Raw genomic sequence first — 19,130 nt, forward strand, 5'->3', positions numbered from 1 at the left:
AGTTTCACTCTTGTTGCCCAGGCTGGAGTGTAATGGCACGATCTCGGCTCACTGCAACCTCTGCCTACTGGGTTCAAGCGATTCTTCTGCCTCAGCCTCCTGAGTAGCTGGGATTACAGGCGTGCACCACCATGCCTAGGTAATTTTTGTATTATTAGTAGAGACAGGGTTTCACCATGTTGGCCAGGCTGGTCTCAAACTCCTTGACCTCATGTGATCCACCTGACTCGGCCTCCCAAAGTGCTGGAATTACAGGTGTGAGCCACCACGCATGGCCATAGGCTCACTCTTTTATATTTTAAAAACATTTTGCACAACCCAATTAGTACAAGAAAAAATTAATTGTTTAAAGCTACCTTTTCTTTCTCTGTGAACAACAACACAACTGGTGATAGTGACAAATGAAATACTGGCATTAATCAATAATAGACATAGAGAGAATAAAAATAAGCAGCCAAAACATTTGCTTGGAATATGTGTAATTATAACAATAGACTGAAAGTAGCAAACAAGGGTCAAAGGAAACGTCAGTAAAAGAAAAAAACAACAAACAATTTTTTTAAAAAATCACCTAACTATTTAAAAGCAAAAGACGCGAAAGAAGAGCAGCTCATAGATAAAAGAATTTTCAGACCGCAAAAGCATGCCATAATTATTCCACCGTGATGATAAGTAAGAAAGAAATGTTTTATGATTGTTACTGTCATTGCTACTGCTTCATTTTCCCTAAAGACTTGTGAAAATGAGCATGGTGAATACAAGTTGTTATTTAAGAGAAAAATGTTTTCAAATTCTACAATACTAATGCCATTATAGCCTTAATTGATATACTTGTAGTCTTCTAAAGTCATCAGCCCTTGTAAAGTGAATGCACACATGCAGACTCACAAGCCTGCATAAAATACAGATGGTCGATAGCCACGTAAGTAGATCAATGATTACAAAGATGGATTGAGGAGACAAAAACGAGCTCTACTATTACACATGCATGAACTTCCTGACTGTAAGAATAATTATACTCTAGAACTGGTTAATTGAGGGAAGTTGAAGAATCTTTTTTCCCTGCAGAATCAATAGATACCCATCTATCTTTGATCACTTAGGTGTAGCATTGCCTGGAGTCAGCGGAATGGACTGGATGATCTTCGTGTCATTCTGATTATTCTGTTGGTACCCAATAATAAGTTATATAGATCATATAATCTGTTTTGAGATAAAAATCACATTTGGGAAAACATAATCATGTGGCAATCTATAAACACCACACACTAAGTACAGTGCTGGTTACTCAAATGGGCGTCAGAAAAGTAAAACAGCCAATATATGTAGAAACTATTGGTGGGGCAAGGGAGGGAGGTTGTGGGGGGTAGAAGCAAGCTGGCATATTCCCATGTATGCATTGTAGAGAAACATCTATGGAGGTATTTCTGTAGTTTCCAGGTATGGAGGCATCCGGGAGTTTTATTTCACCTTGGGTATTACTAAGTAAAATTAAGGTCTTTCATCAAAGAAAGAATTTACTTAGGAAGGAAGAAAAGAAGGGAGGGAGGAAGGGAGGGAGGAAATGAGGAAGGAAGGGAGGGAAGAAGGGAATGAGGGAAGAAGGGAATGAAAGAATGTAAGAGAAAGTAGCAGGAAGAGAGGAAGGAAGGAGGGAGGGAGAGAAGGAAGAAAGGAAGGAAGGAAATGTCAAAAAACAAACAAACAAACAATGCAAGTGGAAGAAGAACAATAGATAGGACACCAGACAGTTGCATGCCCAGTAGGAATGCAGATGTCCCTTATAAGGGAGACAGAGACCAAAATACCACAAATAAACAGAACATTTGCTTAAGGAATACAGGTGTCTGGTATGTAGTGCAGACTGTTTCAAGAAAAAACTATAGAAAAATAACTATTTAAACTAAATAAGTCATTATAAGCTGACATAATGAAGGAAATATCTCTTTTCCCAATCTCCTTCTCTTATTCATCACTCTTTAAAAGCCTCTTGTGTTGGCTTTGATGATACACTATAGCATCCTGGCCTTCTCTCTGATATGCTGACTCCTTTTGCTCTGATTTCTCTAATACCTCCCATCCCCTTGACTTGTACGGTCCCCAGATATGCAGTCCTTAACTTTCCATTTGTTACATTTTTCATGAGGAAACTTAAGAACTTCATTGGTCCTGATACTCCAACAGTCACTTCTTTGCAAATGACTCCAAAAATTCTTATTTTCAGTCTCAGCCTCTATTCTGACCTCCAGTACATTTTCCAATGTAATGTTATTTGTAAAATTTTTCTCTTTTGCCCTGAAAGTATTTTCTCCCCTACCTGATTTGCCTCTCGGTGTCAGGGCTACAACCATTATCTCTACTACCAGGATTTTTCAATTAATCATTCTTTAAAAATTTCTTATTTACCCAAATTCCCTTTTGTCCTGCTTCTGAAATAGTCAGGGCTTTATTACACCTTACGCTGGAAACTGCAATGATGTCCCTTATGCTTGAAACTGCAATGATCTCCCTATGTCAAGTCTCTTTACATCAAGCCATCTGACATACTGCAGCTAAGAGTACCTTTCCTAAGCACACAATTTGACCATGACCAAACTCAATAGCTCAGCATCCATGTTGTCTACCAGGGATCAAAACTTCTGGTGTATATAGGGGTTAGGAATGAGTCAGAGTAAGTAAAATGCAATAGGGAGTGGTGGGATCTGTGGCAAACTGGAGAGTGTGTGACATTAAAATTTCACTAATTAGGCACTAGAAAGGCCAAATAAAACATAGGTGAGAGAAAGTGAGAGGTAGAGAGCGTGAGCACCTGTGAGTCACCAACTTGCTATCTGTGTGCCTCTACAATATGACCACCACCAAGTTATTAATATTTTATATGCTCTTTCTCATTGCTACCCTATATGACCTCTTATCTATACCAGAAAAATAAAGACATTATCCTTTATATACCTCAAGCCTTTGGCCACCATTCTCTTATCCTAGCCCTCTCTAACTGAATCCTACCAGTGTTTCAAAGTCTAGAACACTTCTTCCAGGAAGACCACCTTAACCACAGCCCACCCTAACCTACAGACCACCTTCTGTGAACCTCTATATCAGGATAAAATAAAATAAATAGGATTACATAAAATACCAATTACATTTAAATAGTTATCAACATATTTACCAAAATAGTGATATAATGATAGAAGTGCTTGATTAAAGCATTAAAAATAATCTCTAGTCACAGCTCTAATGAGTACTGTAATTTTGAAGTATTAATGACTGTAACAGTATTTCAAGATATCTGCCACAACTGTAATGTGATATGAAAATATTTATTATTTCTATTAGTGAAAAAGTTAGAGGTACTGTTAATACTACTTTGGTCTGTTGCCTACACTCTTAAATAATATGCTAAATATTAATTAGAAGCTAATGAAAATAAAGATGTAATATTCTTCACATACAAGTTTAGGACCCCCTGAATTCTCTCCATGGGTCCCCAAAGAGGTCTTTGAACTCCAGGTTACCAACCCATGCTTTATCATATCTTGACAAATTATTCTGCAGCAATAATATACTATCTTGTATGCTGATCATCTTTTTTTTCACATATTCCTTAAGAATATAAGTATAAACTCCCTACCTAGAATCATTTGCAAGCACTAATGACCTCAAATAGAACATAATTTTATTTTTCCCTTCACACATGCACCACTTTTTTCAAACCGCTCATTTCATTACTCTGTCAATGCTCTATATACATATTTGTTTTACCACTGATATCCTAAAAAGCACTGACTGATTGGTCTTAGATTTTTCTCTCAGTAGATCAAATTAAATTATACTGAAACAAATTTTGTAGGCTAGAATAATGATTCTAAAAGTCACAAAAATTTAGTACACATTATTTGACAGTAACTCATAATTACATACATTAAAAACTCCTCGACAATCTCAGGATATGGTGTACTTTTAAATGTTTCTACGTGCTACTGCAAGTATTTTAGGTCATTTCAATTTTTCCCACATAGAGAACTCATTTTCTAGCTTAAATTTAGATATTTTGAAATAAAATGAAAATTGATGTTTATTAATCTTCAACTTGGTGCTGGATCTTGCTGATTAAATAAAAGTTTTTCTGATTTTTTTTTAAGTAAGACAATTATCCTGCCAAATAACTAAATTCTATTAGTTGTCTGCCCAGCAAGAGCCTATTGACCCATACTGGAAGAGAAAATACTACTACTGTTAATTCGAGTCTCTGGGAAGTGACGTATCATTAATTGCTGTTTGTTTTTGTTGCTATGAGGAGACAACTATGCTACATGAGCAAAAAACTATAATTATGCATGGATGGAGTTTAGCACTGTAATCAAATAGAACTTACAACAAAGTTAATCTGATGATACACATTTAATGCCATGCATTATCGATGTGCTACATGGTAATTAGACATAAATGGTAAACAGCTCATATGAATGGCAAATTGATGTTACTTTTCCATCACTGAAACAAATGTTCTGGAATTGGGGGGAGAAAAAGGTGCTACTGATTATAGTCTTTTCTCCTGACAGAGGGAAGCCATCTCTCTTGGGAACTAGAAAATCATGTAATTATTTCTACCCAGGAGCATGCATCCTCTTTACCAGAAGATACTCAGCCATTTTATTTGTCTAGATAAAAGCAATACTAACCTTAAAAACTTGGCTGAGTTACTCACCACTTAGGCCCTATACCCGTATCCAAGTAGCACAATTCCAATTATGTATATTATACTACATGTTAAACTGTTTTCTTCCCACAAGCAAAACTAAGAAAACGGGTTTTGATGAAAAAGGGTAAGGATTGAGAAGAAACTTTAAAGTATCTGGCACTGAGAAGGAAAGCAAGTTGGCTTTTAAAAAGTCCTCAGCAAACAGAAGCCATGAAATTGGTGGGTAAAGCAGGATATGGGTAACATGTACAGATTCGTGAAAAAGATAAAGAGATAAAGGCTTAGAAAAAGGAATGGAGGTCTAAAAGCAAGAAAGAGATGACATAGGTCATCTTATTAAACCTTAGTCCTATTTTAAAAAATCATGCCTAGATTTAAGACATATACATGAGGTAAACTTTAGTGTAAGCCTACAATCCAAAATAGAGGAGATTTCCACAGAGACATCACTTGCTCAAATTATGTATGCAGGTTCTCTGAGATTTACAGAGTTTGCAGGGAATGTGGCAAAACTGTTAAAGTTATAGAATAAGCTATTTAACTATTTGATGTTTTTGTTTTGTTTTGTTTTGTTTTGTTTTGTTTTGTTTTGAGACAGAATCTTGCTCTGTCACCAGGCAGGAGTGCAGTGGCACGATCTTGGCCCAGTGCATTCTCCACCTCCCAGGTTCAAGTGATTCTCCTGCCTCAGCCTCCTGAGTAGCTGGGATTACAGGCGTGTACCACCACACTCAGCTAATTTCTCTATATTTTGAGTAGAGACAGGGCTTCACCATGTTGGCCAGGATGGCCTCGATCTCCTGACCTCGTGATCTGCCTGCCTCAGCCTCCCACAGTGCTAGGATTACAGACGTGAGTCACCACGTCCGGCCCTATGTGATGTATTCTAAAACTCAAAACCAACTGCATGGCTCAAAAACAAAAAACAACAAAATAAAGAAAAACAGAAAAAACTACAATGACTATATGCTTCCACAAAAATCTTTACAGTTATTCCTTTCAAAAATTAAACCAGACAGGGCCAGACATACTAAGAATTCAAATAATGTGTTAGAACCGTATAGTCCTTTATTATACAAAGCACTTTATTTGCTTAAATCCTCACAATGACCCTGTAATTTCAAATGAGAAAATAGAGGTTTAGAAAGATTCAACAGTTTGTTCATGGAAGGCAGAATAATGTAACGGCTTTAGAGTCAAGATAGACATTGTTTTGAATCCCAGCTCTGGTACTTTGCCACTTACACCACTTACAAGCTTTGTGAAATTGGGCAATCTCTCTAAACTTCAGTTTCCTTATTTGTAAAATGAGAATAATAGTGCTTATCTCATAGGATTATTGTAGGATTCAATGAAATAAAAAATACAGACAGTGCTGGACATAATCAGCAATACATGTTATGTACCCAAACAGAGTTGGGTAAAAGTTACTCAGCTTAACAATGGGTATGTTAAATACCCACTAATTTTCAGAAAGCTGTTTAACCTCTTGACCCCTCAGCTTTTTCACCCATAAAATTTTAAGAACAATATATACTTAATGGAGCCATTTTGGTGATGAAGTACATGTAATTGTATGTACAGTGAATAATGGACAATGATATGTCTATATATGCATATGCTTATACTGAAAAGGATATATAGCTTATAAGTGGCAGAAACAGAATTAGAACCTAGATTTTCTATACTGAGTCCTCTTACTAGCAACACAGCTAGATATTCCTGATTTTATTAAACTATTCAATGTCTTTTTAAAAATCTAAATATAGAAGAGAATTTTCTTACAACTCCATTGAGAAGAGAATAGTCCAAAAAAATCTGTGAAAATGAATTTCAGAAGGAAAATATCCAAGTTACCTGAATTAAAGCCTCACTCAGCAGGTCTTCATTAACCTCCAGAATAATGTTTCTTATCTCTTCATATGGCATGCGATATGATCCCAGAAAGATGGCTAAAATAAAATTTGATTTTATTAAAAGTAGAACAGCATCAACATGTTAAAGTCCTAATAAATGCCTGATTTTCATTTCATAGACTCAAAATACGAAACTTGTCACTAATACTAATTTACAGAATTATGAACAAACAAAAGTTGTTCCATTCGATGGACTACTCACTCTATCCATTTAGACAAAATGGCCTATTTTCTCGGGCTCTAATGTTTATAGTTAGTGCATATTTACACACAAAATAAAATTCCTACTAATGACTATATGCTTATGCCTTTTAGATTAGGATGATACACAAAATGACCCATGAAAACTTAAGCGATTTTATTTCAAGTTGACCTTTTTATTTAATGAAGAATTTAGTGTGGAGACTGTCAGATGCATCCAACACAGTATTTCTCAGGAAAGACAATAAAATAACCAAATAAAAAATTATATCCATCTACTCCGCAATTCTCCCACATAAGAAAAAAATTAAAGTGCCTAAATCATCAGTGTGCTTTGCATTCCTGCTTATATTCCTGTGGTATACTATTACTTACTTTATATACTGACTCACAATTTCCCCTGCCAACTTTTTCTTAAGTGGAAATCTATCATATCATATTAGAATAATTCAGCAAATTAAACCTGGAATAGCTAAGGATTATTCAGAAGGTACTTGCAACAACATGTTCCATTAAACATATTTTTTAAAGAACACAGATGTGTTCTTATCACCAGAACTTGAACGTTTCTTTTTTTTTTTTTTCTCTCTTTTTTTGAGACAGAGTTTCTTTCTTGTTGCCCAGCCTGTAGTGCAATGGTGCGATCTCTGCTCACTGCAAACTTTGCCTCCCAGGTTCAAGTGATTCTCGTGCCTCAGCCTCCCAAGTAGCTGGGATTACAGGCATGCGCCACCACACCAGGCTAATTTTGCATTTTTAGTAGAGGCAGGGTTTTACCAGGTTGTCCAGGCTGGTCTCAAATTCCTGACCTCAGGTGATCCACCTGCCTTGGCCTCCCAAAGTGCTGGGATTGTAGGCATGAGCCACCATGCCTGGCACCCAGAACTTGAACATTTCTAAGAATTTTTTTTTTTCCATGAAAAGGTCTATATGCCTTCAGCCATACGAAAAGAAAACAAAATCCTTACTCTATAGGCAAATGATTACCTTATACATAAGACCAAATGAGATCTCCATAATCTAAAAGAATAATGTTGACAGAAATCAACCAGCAATTGAGATCATACTGTGTTTTAAAGAAAAGTACTGAACATCAACTTTGAAAATGTACTATCAAATAAGTACATTTACACATTCACAACAGCTACTGGTAAACTGCTTTTCTGATAGCAACATTTCTACTGACATGAGAATGATGTGTTGTTTATTGTAATGATTCCCTATACCACATTCTTTAACAAAATAAACTCCCATGGTATTACTTTGTGCAATTAGAAATGCTCAATGTGTGGAAATTTCTGATGCATAGTGTTTTAGTATCAGCAAAATCTAAACACAGTCTACTGTAGTGACAGAACAAAAATTCTGAATTCAAGACAGAGGGAAAAGTATGCTAAAACTTAAAGGCTTACATAAATGAAGATGAGTTTAACTGTCCATCTGCTTTAACAAAAGTATACTTAATGGCTGACCGGTTTGTTAAAGGCTTAAAGGTTCACAAACCAGTTTTTAAATGCAGTTAAGGTTAACAATTTAAGTAGCTCACATCACAATTACTTCAGACATAAAGGAATAGCAGTAGAAGGATTTGCCCAATGTAACTAGTGAATACTCTAAAACTATCAATCCCAGGTCTAGACAGAAGGAAAAAAAAAATCACTTTTTATCAGTTCTGCCTTATGTTTCACTATGTCCTCTAACAGTGTATTATTATCATTACTTTCCAAATCTTTACTATTCACAAGTTTCATCTGGTCTGACGGAGGCTGAATTAGAATTTTCTCCATGGCGGCTAAGTGACAAAAAGGCAACCAAATCATGTTTACATAGAATTTTGTTTCCAGAAGATGCTAAATATGCCTGTTTAAAAAGGTTACAACTTTGATGAAATACATTAAACAGCTCCCACCCCTTTCACCACTACCTATACCAATTATATGAAGAAAATATTACATACACAGATTCTGAGCTGTTTTGGGATCCAAAATTCTTAGTTCTTTCACTTTCTTCTTTGTAGGCCCAGTCTTCTTTTCTTCTAATGCTTCTGTATTCTTTTGAACTGAAAGAAAAAATGTTGATTCATAAACAATAATGGTACTAATCCAAGTACACGGAATAACATTAGTAAGGTATATTAACTACATTAATAAAGCTCATTCTGAAATCAATAAATGTGTTTATTTCATTAGTTCAAGGAACAGGATAAACATAAAAATACAGAGCTGTTTTAGAGTTTTCACTACAAATTAAATATCAGCACTTAAGCAGAAAAGATAAGCCAAATAGAACCAAAAATCAATTGCTTCTTCTTACCTAATGTACAACATTAATTACTCCTTTACCAGGTACCTACAGCAGTACTGGAATTAAATATATAGTACAACCTTGCTAATCTGAGCTAATTGAGGGAAAAGGAAGACATGCATTTCTCTTAAATATGCTAAAATTTAAACATTTCTTTAATTCAGTGAAATTGCTTTAAAGCACCTAAGGTAAGTTTAACTGCTAAACAGGTTGCCATATAAATATTCCTGCTGAGACTGTTTTGAAGAATAGCTATGAACCATTTGCAATTTGTACAACAGTAGCACCATTTGCATACATGTAATTAAATAGACTCAGCAATGTGATCTTTTGCGTAAGTTAGCTTTGTATCCCTCGCTATTTGAAAAATACTATTTGCTTCCTTAGAACAGAAGATTTACTTTGCTTTCTTCAGAAGGTAACAGTATAACTCAAAACAGTTTAAAGCATGGAAAGGGTAAGGAGTAGCAGTGCCAAGGAGTGGCTTTAGCCTTCCATAACCTCCATCAGCCAACTCCCCAAGTAGGCCAGCTCAAAAAACAATGTGGCTGTCTGCTATGAAAATAAAGCGTTAAGTTAAATCCCCAAACCCCTCCTGTATAGAAATTGTATAGCTACCATTGTACTCAAGTGTTGGCAGTTTACCTTTTCCAATATAAAAACAGGGTTGTAAGTAATGGGGCCATCAGAAAATATGAGAAAAATAAAGCCAATACTTTTTCAGTCAAATAGAGTGTTAAGTCCTTGCTCCCAAATTCGTGCTGCTAAATTACATCACTGGTTCATATATGACCATAATCATGCTGCTGCTTTATCAATGTTAAAAAGATAACTTCATTTTGAGGCAATAATGATATTATTTTAATTCATCTAATCTTTGTTAAAAAGACCACAAATGCATTATCGATTTTCTTTTTTAGAGAAAAAGCAACATAAAACCACAGTACACTTTTACTAAGGCAATATGTTTATAGATGTTACCATATTGGAAACTTTTGCAACATTCTATAGAATTCATCAAAATATTGGCAGTCCGTAAAGACTTCCTTTGTTTTAATAATACAAAATACAGAAAAATTAAATGAGCATACAACAGAAATAGCAGATATTAATAAAATAAATTACCTGAATAACTAAAGTCCTAACAGTGCTAAATTTTACCAGACTGGCCAACCTAAAGTTATGTGCAGTCTAAGGAGAATGGATAATAATTAACACTTTAAAATTACGATCTTTGCCATGTGGATTCAACACAATAGTCATTGCTACTACTGGAAGAAAAGTGACTTTTAATATATTTATCTTAAAATATATTAAAAGAACATATTTTACGTTTATATTTATCTGTATATATTTCTAAATATGTTTTAAAATATATTAAAACATATCTCAAATATTCTTCAAAGGGTCTTTCTAGGAGCATAGAGTCTTTCATATGCAATCATCAACATTTTGATTTATTCTAATTGTCAAGTCAGTTCCAGCTTAAGACAACTGTACACAAGAAAATGACAGTCCAATAGCCTTTCCCTTTGTCTATAAAATGTGAAGTATCTGAATCATATTGAAATTACTTCTAGAATCATTCACTAATTTGAACCCAGTCAAGGAAATAGTCAAGAAAATTTTCCTAATCTCTCAATATGCTTTAAAATTCACTATGGGAGACTAATTAGCCAAGTACATACAGGAAAAACATGCTGTGCTATGAAGGACCTATAAAGATGCTTCTGCAAACTAACAGGATCCTGACTAACCCAGGAATAGATAATGCTCATTTAATGACTTTATAGCTTTGCATTTTTTAATTAAAATATGGTCTAGCCTCTCCCCTTTTCAAACGAACAAATTGTTTAAAACTAAGATTAGATGCCCTAAATATCTAGAGTTCACAGTTTTCTTTCTTGAATCCCAACATATTTTCCTTGTGTCATACAACTTGGCTTAAATCCTGGGTTCGAAAAGTGATAAGAATTCCATGAGTGGGCACTGCTTTTTTGAGAATCACAAAAGAAAAACAAGTTTAAAGCAGTTCTCTAACTAGACAGGCTTTCAAAACTAATCATATTTTTGCCATGATAAATAATTACAGACCAGTGGCTATTATTGCCTTTGGCCTTCTTGTTTTTAAAAGCATTCCTTAGGGAGCATGACCACAGGCTTAGATAAACAGAGAATTCAAAGAACAGCAATGAGACATCAAATATCCCAATAGTGTTCAACACATCATATGTTAAAAATTGCCTGCTTTCATAGTGACCTCAAAATGTCACTTATCCTAGTATACTTTTATTCTGTATGTTTCTAGTGGTTACAAAACATTAAATAACTAGCAATTCTATAATTATTTGAAGTTACTTGGATGAAACTAAAAAGTTTTTTTAAGTTTCGATATAAAAACTTCCTGAATTGATTTTATCATCAATTGCCCGATGGTCCTCAGGTTCATAATGAGGCCTACAGTGAAATGTGACCTTCCCCATACAAATGAAAAAACATTTTGCAAATGGGTTTGAATCCAATAGATTGAATTAATTTGAGTGTGTAAATTGGCACTGCTAATAGAATAATAATGAAACATTAAAAAATACAGTCTGTAGGAAGATAATCCTAATAATAAAGACATGTATATTATTATTAAAGATATGTTAATATCAAGATACTCATTATCTAAGATAAAATGCCCACTGAGTATTATTATATTTCCTTTAATACATGGATTTTTACAAGCAATTGTACTATAAATGTATTCTTTTACAACTGCGAAATGCTCATCAGCATAAATAAAGTAAACATGGTTATATGCTTTCCCCAATCTAATATAGGCAATGTTCAGGAATCTCCTATTAATTTCTGCTATCCCAGTGGATACACAGAATATGTGACAAGATGTTATAATTTGTAGCAAGTATTAAAATATTTTAAATAGGTAACATTAGATGATTTACATAGTGATAACTAACCATGAATCATAACAAAATTTGTATAACTATCTTAAAATTTCAGTGAGAAAGACTGATTTCTATAGTCAGAATCACATTCATTAATCTACCAAATATTTCTTGAACACCTACTATGAATTAGCCTAGCATGAGCATACAATAGTACACAACACATAAATATCTACTCATACTGCATGGTCATATGTAAACCAGTAATTATGGAAGTATCCCCAAAAGGTACCTAACATTTATAATTTTCTTTATCCATAAAAATATAGCTTAGATGAATACATGCATATTACTCAGTGAATTCTCATTTTCTTATTGCAAGCATAGTTCTATATTAGGGAACATCTTATCTTTGAAATCAGCATCACATTATGTGTTGTATCATATTATAAGAAACATGAGGAGATTTAAAAGAATGTCCCTTCCTATTAAGTACACTACATATAGGCCGGGTGCAGTGGCTCACGCCTATAATCCCAGCACTTTGGGAGGCTGAGGCAGGCAGATCACCTGAGGTCAGGAGTTCGAGACCAGCCTGGCCAACATGGTGAAATTAGCCGGGCATGATAGCATGTGCCTGTAATCCCAGCTACTCAGGAGGCTGAGACAGGAGAATCACTGGAACTTAGGAGGCGGAGGTCGCAGTGTGCCAAGATTGCGCCACTGCATTCCAGCCTGGGCAACAAGAGAGAAACTTTGTCTCAGGAAAACAAATAAACAAAAAAGTACACTATATACAAAGCCACAGTAAATAAAGCTAATAGTAGTAGTATCAACAAACACAGTGAACATTTATGTAACTTCACGCATACATATTTGTATATTTAAGAAGTAAATGCCAACTATTCTTTTACATGTAACATACAAATATAAGAAGTGTGATCCATATATACTTAAACACATATTTTATCCATGTGGATATAATTCCAGAGGTGATTCCAGCTACATGGAAATAATTTTTTAACATATTGGTTGAAATATACAATATTTTAATTTCAATTAATGACTTGATAATATTAAAATAAGTGCAAGAATGGCAATGAAAGGTAGGGGAAATGTACTCTGATTTTTGCGTGTGATAGGTTTAATGATTTTTTTTTTTCTTATTTTCTACTCTATTCTGAATCATCCGTATGCGTTTCCAGAAATATCACGTGAACCTGATGGCAAAAAAGGTCAAGGAAGATGAGATCAATAGATAAATACATATGTAATACACAACAGATGAGAGTATTAAAAAACAAAAATCACAGCAGTAGTAGTAGTTTTACTACTGGTAACCACCAATACAATCTTCACAAGCACCACCAAAATCAAAGTTTTATTACATATCTGCTCTGTATCTGGCATTAATTTTTATACCACTTTATATGATAGGTACTAACCAGTGTCATTTTACAAATGAGGAAATCAAGGACAAATTTAATCATATGTCCAAGGTGATATAGCTAGTAATGAAAACATGCTAAACTTCACCAGTGATCAGGGAAATGCAAATGAAAATAACCGAAGAAATACCATTAACAGTCATCAAACTGAAAAAATGTTTAAGTCTCACAATACCAAGTATTGATGAAGATACGAAGAAGAATTTGATTATGCCAACGGTTGACAGTAAATATTCAGCAATGACTTAAAAAACACATGTATCAACATCTGATATATTTGAAGGTATGCTTGTCATAAATACAGCCCAACATTTCTGCTTGTAGGTCAAATGGTCAAGGAGACAAAAATGTTCACTGCAACAGTGTTTATAACAGTAGAAAAGTTATAAACAGCCCATGTGCCCAGGGGTTATGAAATGGATAAATTGTGGTATATTAATACAATGTAATACCACACAGCATTTACAGTGATTGTACTGCAGCTATATATTTCAACAAGGATTGATGCCAAATACAATGCTGAGTGGAAAAATTAAAGTTATGTAAAATGGTACATGCAGTATAACATTCATCTAAATTAAAACAGAGACTAATCTTGTGTATTGTTGATAGATGAGTATATATGTAGCAAAATTATAAAAACATAGGCTAGATATTAGCCAGCTAATGACAGTGGTTGCCTAAGAGGAGGAATTTGATGCTGAAATAGGTAGAACCTTGGAAACTTCCATTTTAACTCTAACGTTTTATTTCCTTAAAAGCAAAGATCTGGATTAAATATGACTAAATGTTAACATCTGTTCATTTTGGGTAGCTGGTAGATGGGCGTTTGCTACATTAGCCTTTGTAATTTCCCATTTTTTGACATAAAAATAAAATTCATATGAATAAATTACACAAATATTCCCATCCATTTTTATAGTTTACAAACTGTTAACCTTGGAAATCCCAAGGGCCAAGTGTAGACAGGAATTACAAACAATATGGAAAAGAATAATCAAGAATGCTGGTAAAGATGAATCAATTTGTAAGGAACCACAATTTTGTGTTCAATTGTTATTGAGTCTATTTTGTGAGGAATAACACATGTGTTTGCTAAACCTTGGGAGGGAAAGCTGATGCAATAGGCAGGAAGAGATTCCATTTCTGTTTCCTCGCACATGCTACATATTACAGCTGTGAAGCTTCCCCTCTCCATGTTGCCTACAGCTGCACACGAACCAAGGCATCCTACAGAAAGGTAGATTTCATTCTGACACCTGCGTAGTACCTGAAGCAATAGGAATGGCATTACCAAGAGTGTTTCTGAAGTTCAGAGCACATTAAACAAGACTAATGGTTCTAATGGTAGGGATAACACACACATACTTTGTAGTGATTTCCTAATTAAGGAACAAATCTTACTGGTTGTAGTTTATACAAGAACACCCCAAATCAGGAAGCACATGTTACTGCAAATTAACATCTGCATAACTAATATACTTGCACACCTGTTCATTAAGCCAATTACTGAACACTGCTAAATGTCACCAGAACATTATGTTTAACAGCTAGCATAGCTAATGTTGTGTATTTTCAAATGGGCCGCAATAGCTCAGCAGGTAATGTATATTTTAGGAAGGACAAATAAAGTTGTCTTAGAGGTTTTAGGGAAGAATTTTCCTTGTTTGAAGTGGTAACTTAAATACCAAAACTGAAGTATGGTTTTTACCTCAAAGTAGTCCAGTTATATTTTGTTTAATGATGTGGATACATTCCGAGTTCTTCTTTAGATGATTTTGTCATTATGCGAACATTATAGGGTTCACCTACACAAACCTACGTGGTACAGCCTACCTCACAGGTTTGTAGCCTATCGCTCCTAGGCTACAAACCTGTACAGCGTGTTACTGTACTGAATATTGTAGGCAATTGTAACAAAATGGTATTTGTATATCTAAACATATTTAAAATAGAAATGGTACAGTAAAATTACAATACAAAAGATAAAAAATGGTTTACCTGTATAGGGCACTTAGCATGAAGGTAGCTTACGGAACTGGACAGTGCTCTGGGTGAGTCAGTCAGTAAGTGGTGAATGAATGTGAAGGCCTAAGACATTATTGTACACCACTGTAGACATAGGCTGTACACATAGGCTACACCAAATTCACAAAAATTTTCTTTCTTCAATAATAACTTAAACGTAGCTTATAGTAATTATAAACTTTGTGGTTTTTTTAACTTTTGAGTCTTTTGTAATCAGATTTAAAATACAAACACATTGCACAGCTGTACAAAAATATTTTCTCCATATCCTTATTCTGTAAGCATTTTCCTGTTAAAACTTTTTAAAATTTTTTACTTCTTAAATCTTTTTGTTAAAAACTAAGACACACACATGTTAGCCTAGGCCTGTACAGGGTCAAGATCATCAATATCACTGTCATCCACATATACATCTTGTCCCAGTGGAAGGTCTTCAAGGGGCAATAACACACATGGAGCTGTCACCTCCTATGATAACAATGACTTTTTCCGGAATACCATGTGAAAGACCTACCTGAGGCTATTTTACTGTTAACTATTTTTTTTTAAACAAGAGTACACTCTAAAATAACAATGAAAAATATAGTAAATACATAAACCAGTAATACGGTTGTTTATTATTATCAAGTATTATATACTGTACATAATTGTATGTGCTATACTTATATATTACTGGCAGCACAGTATATTTGCAACAACATCACCACAAATATGTGAGTTATGCATTGCACTACAATGTTACAACGGCTACATGTCACTAGGCAATTGGGATTTTTCAGCTCCATTATAATCTTATGGAATCATCATCATATAAGCGGTCCACTGTTGATCAAAACGTTGTTTTGTGGTACATGACTATACTTGACAAATGAGGTTGTCAAGGTGCTTTCCTGTTAACCTTTAACCTATATGAATTACCTTATTCAAGCTCAAGTCAGTCACTTTACCCACTGGTTGTCTCTGGCTTTGTAAGTATGAACTGACGTTTTTCTGGTTATCTCATTTATTCAAAGAACTTCCTGTTATTTTAAATGTCAGAATTCATGTCACGAATCATGAGTCCAGCAATTAACTCCAAGAGCTAAGTGCATCAGACAAAGTATGAAGAAAGGCATATCTGTAGGAATTACGATGCTACAAAAACCAGTATCACTAGGCCAATAGGACAATACTTGTTGAGAATACAGTCTGGGCATTCATCACACCCAGGCTTTTCTGATTTCATATGGTCCATCTCAGCTTGGTGCAGATCCTGCACACAATTCAGTTTGATGCAAAATACATTAACCTTGCTGAGTAAGACTCAACAAAGTAACACCCTGAAATATTTGTAGCCATAATCTCAAGTTGATGATGTAGGACTTTTCAGACTAGGAGACTCACAGTTGCCTCCTACATATTATTACTAAATAATTTGAGATAAAAAAATTTCCATGGAGATGCTGAGTATAACCCGCACTTTAATATTTCTTATAGAGTTCTTCCTTGTGGCCTAATCAAAGTGCTTTGCTGTGTTTTCCTGAATATTAACTCAAAGCTGTGGTTTTTTTCTATACGTGGCTTGGTATCCTTATTTGCCCGAAATATAATTCTGAATTTGATGGTTGGTGATTGCTGCAGGAGGTGCTGGGTGTTATCAACTTTTTGTGGTTGCAGGGGAAGATAAAGACTAGAGACTAGAGATGGAACAATGGTGTTGAGGGGGGTGGGGCATGTGTTCCATACTTACCTAGTCTAACCATATAACTTATATACAAAGAACTGGAGTGAGAGGGTTGGAGATTATGTCAGGAATCCAAGGACTCAGAGGAGTTGCCAGATGAAAAAAAAAATGGTTGTATAGAGTGGAGCCATATGCTCACAGGAGGCATAGGCGAGAGGAAGAATCCAAAGCCAAAGAACATGAGCTGATTAGTTTCTGATCACCTCCATCCCCAGAGACTCCCAGAATCAACCAGGAGAGTCTTTGAAAAGCAGTTGAGGCAAATTTTAGATACCATGTAAGCAGGGATTCAGAACTTTGAAAATGTGGGTATTAAAAATGTATTCATCAGGTTTGAAGTATAGGAAATTTAGATTATTTATACCATGTGCTGATGACACCTGCTTCACAGGAATGTTGTGAGAAAGAAATGGCACATACATGTAAAAGCTCCAGTAACATAAAGAAGGTCAGCGAACTTTTTCTATATAAGGCTAGACAGTGAATATTTTAGGCTTTGCAGGTTATACCATCTTTGTTGCAACAAGTCAACTCTGCTATTGTATTGTGAAGGCAGCCAGAAACAGTAAGTAAACAAATAAGGATGGAAGTGTTCCAATAACATCTTGTTTACAAAAATAGGTGGTCAGCTAGATTTGGCCTGCAGATCACAGTTTCCAAACCCCTGACATAACAAGATGCTCAATAAATGTCTGATTCCTTATCCCCTTCCTTCTGCAACTGAGGTCAATTTATACTTTCTTCCACTTTTGCAAACATGAGAAAATGTTCAACATTCCCCCTGCAAATTAGGATCTACAAGCTCCTTGCTATAATTGTTGACATTCTGTTTTTCAAGTACGATACACATAATCAAACACATTTATACTCCTCATGGTTTCTGAATGTGTCAATCCTACAGGGATCAATTATCTCATAAAAAACTGTCACTGTCCTTTATTTTATTCTCCATATAGTCTCATATACGTTTTCATGTAAAATGACTGAAAACACAGCTCAACTTTAATAAAATTAAAAAATTAGTTTCTACCATCCATCCTTATTGGGGCTGAACGAGAGCTCATAAGCAGCTACAGTGTTCGGTAACGTTTCACTTGGGATATACTGGTTTATAATAAAACAAAAACCAAGTTCTGTAAAAACAAACAAACACACACACACATAAATCAGACTTTTGTATTTCATATAATACAGTTCTCTTATTCTATGCACATAAAAATATTACTGAGTCTCTCAATTTGTTTGTTGCTGGCTGAGCTCAATGGGAAACATCAAGAGTAGACTGTCCCTGTTTTCCATTTGGATTCCAACTGGTTTCAATTTTATCTTTCAGGAGTAATTTTCTTTAGTTCAGAAACCACAGCAGTACATACTGTTGAAGGTGATAAAAACACTAGAAGAATTCTGAGAAAAGAAAGATAGGGAGCACCTGAACATTTCATTTCCTTCCTGGTTTTTTTTTTTTTTTTTTTTGAGACAGAGTTTCCCTTGTCTCTTATACACATCTAGATGTGTATAAGAGACAGCACTGCAACCTCTGCCTCCAGGGTTCAAGCCATTCTCCTGCCTCAGCCTCCCAAGTAACTGGGATTACAGGCACCTGCCACCAAGCCAGGCTAATTTTTTTGGCATTTTTGGTAGAGACTGAGTTTCACCATGTTGGCCAGGCTGTTCTCGAAATCCTGACCTCAAGTGATCTGCCCACCTCAGCCTCCCAAAATGCTGGGATTACAGGCATGAGCCATCACACCTGGCCCCTTGTTTCTTTTTTTAAGTCAAGTTTAGTCTGTTGGTGACATCCTATTTGAAAGCAGAAAAGTAATATTTGAGACCATTTTGGAAATGTAAAAAGACATATGAGAACAAAATTCAAATAAGCTTTAAGTTCTCTTGTTTCCCAGACTCACTACCCTCTTC

At 35.0% G+C, this 19,130-nt stretch overlaps 1 protein-coding gene across 4 annotated transcripts in view; it reads right to left on the reverse strand.

Moving 5' to 3' along the window:
- Positions 1-19,130, reverse strand: part of DIAPH2 (diaphanous-related formin 2) — a 964,164-nt gene that overhangs the window by 569,932 nt on the left and 375,102 nt on the right. For all 4 annotated transcript variants that reach the window (XM_011987565.1, XM_011987563.1, XM_011987566.1 and 1 more), the window contains 2 exons: positions 8,777-8,878; positions 6,560-6,654 (listed from right to left, as the gene is read on the reverse strand). In XM_011987565.1, the coding sequence (XP_011842955.1) occupies positions 6,560-6,654; positions 8,777-8,878 (197 nt within the window). The remainder of the gene's footprint in view (positions 1-6,559; positions 6,655-8,776; positions 8,879-19,130) is intronic.

Source organism: Mandrillus leucophaeus, unplaced genomic scaffold (assembly GCF_000951045.1).
Source record: "Mandrillus leucophaeus isolate KB7577 unplaced genomic scaffold, Mleu.le_1.0 Scaffold311, whole genome shotgun sequence".
In the NCBI taxonomy this organism is placed as follows: Eukaryota; Metazoa; Chordata; class Mammalia; order Primates; family Cercopithecidae; genus Mandrillus; species Mandrillus leucophaeus.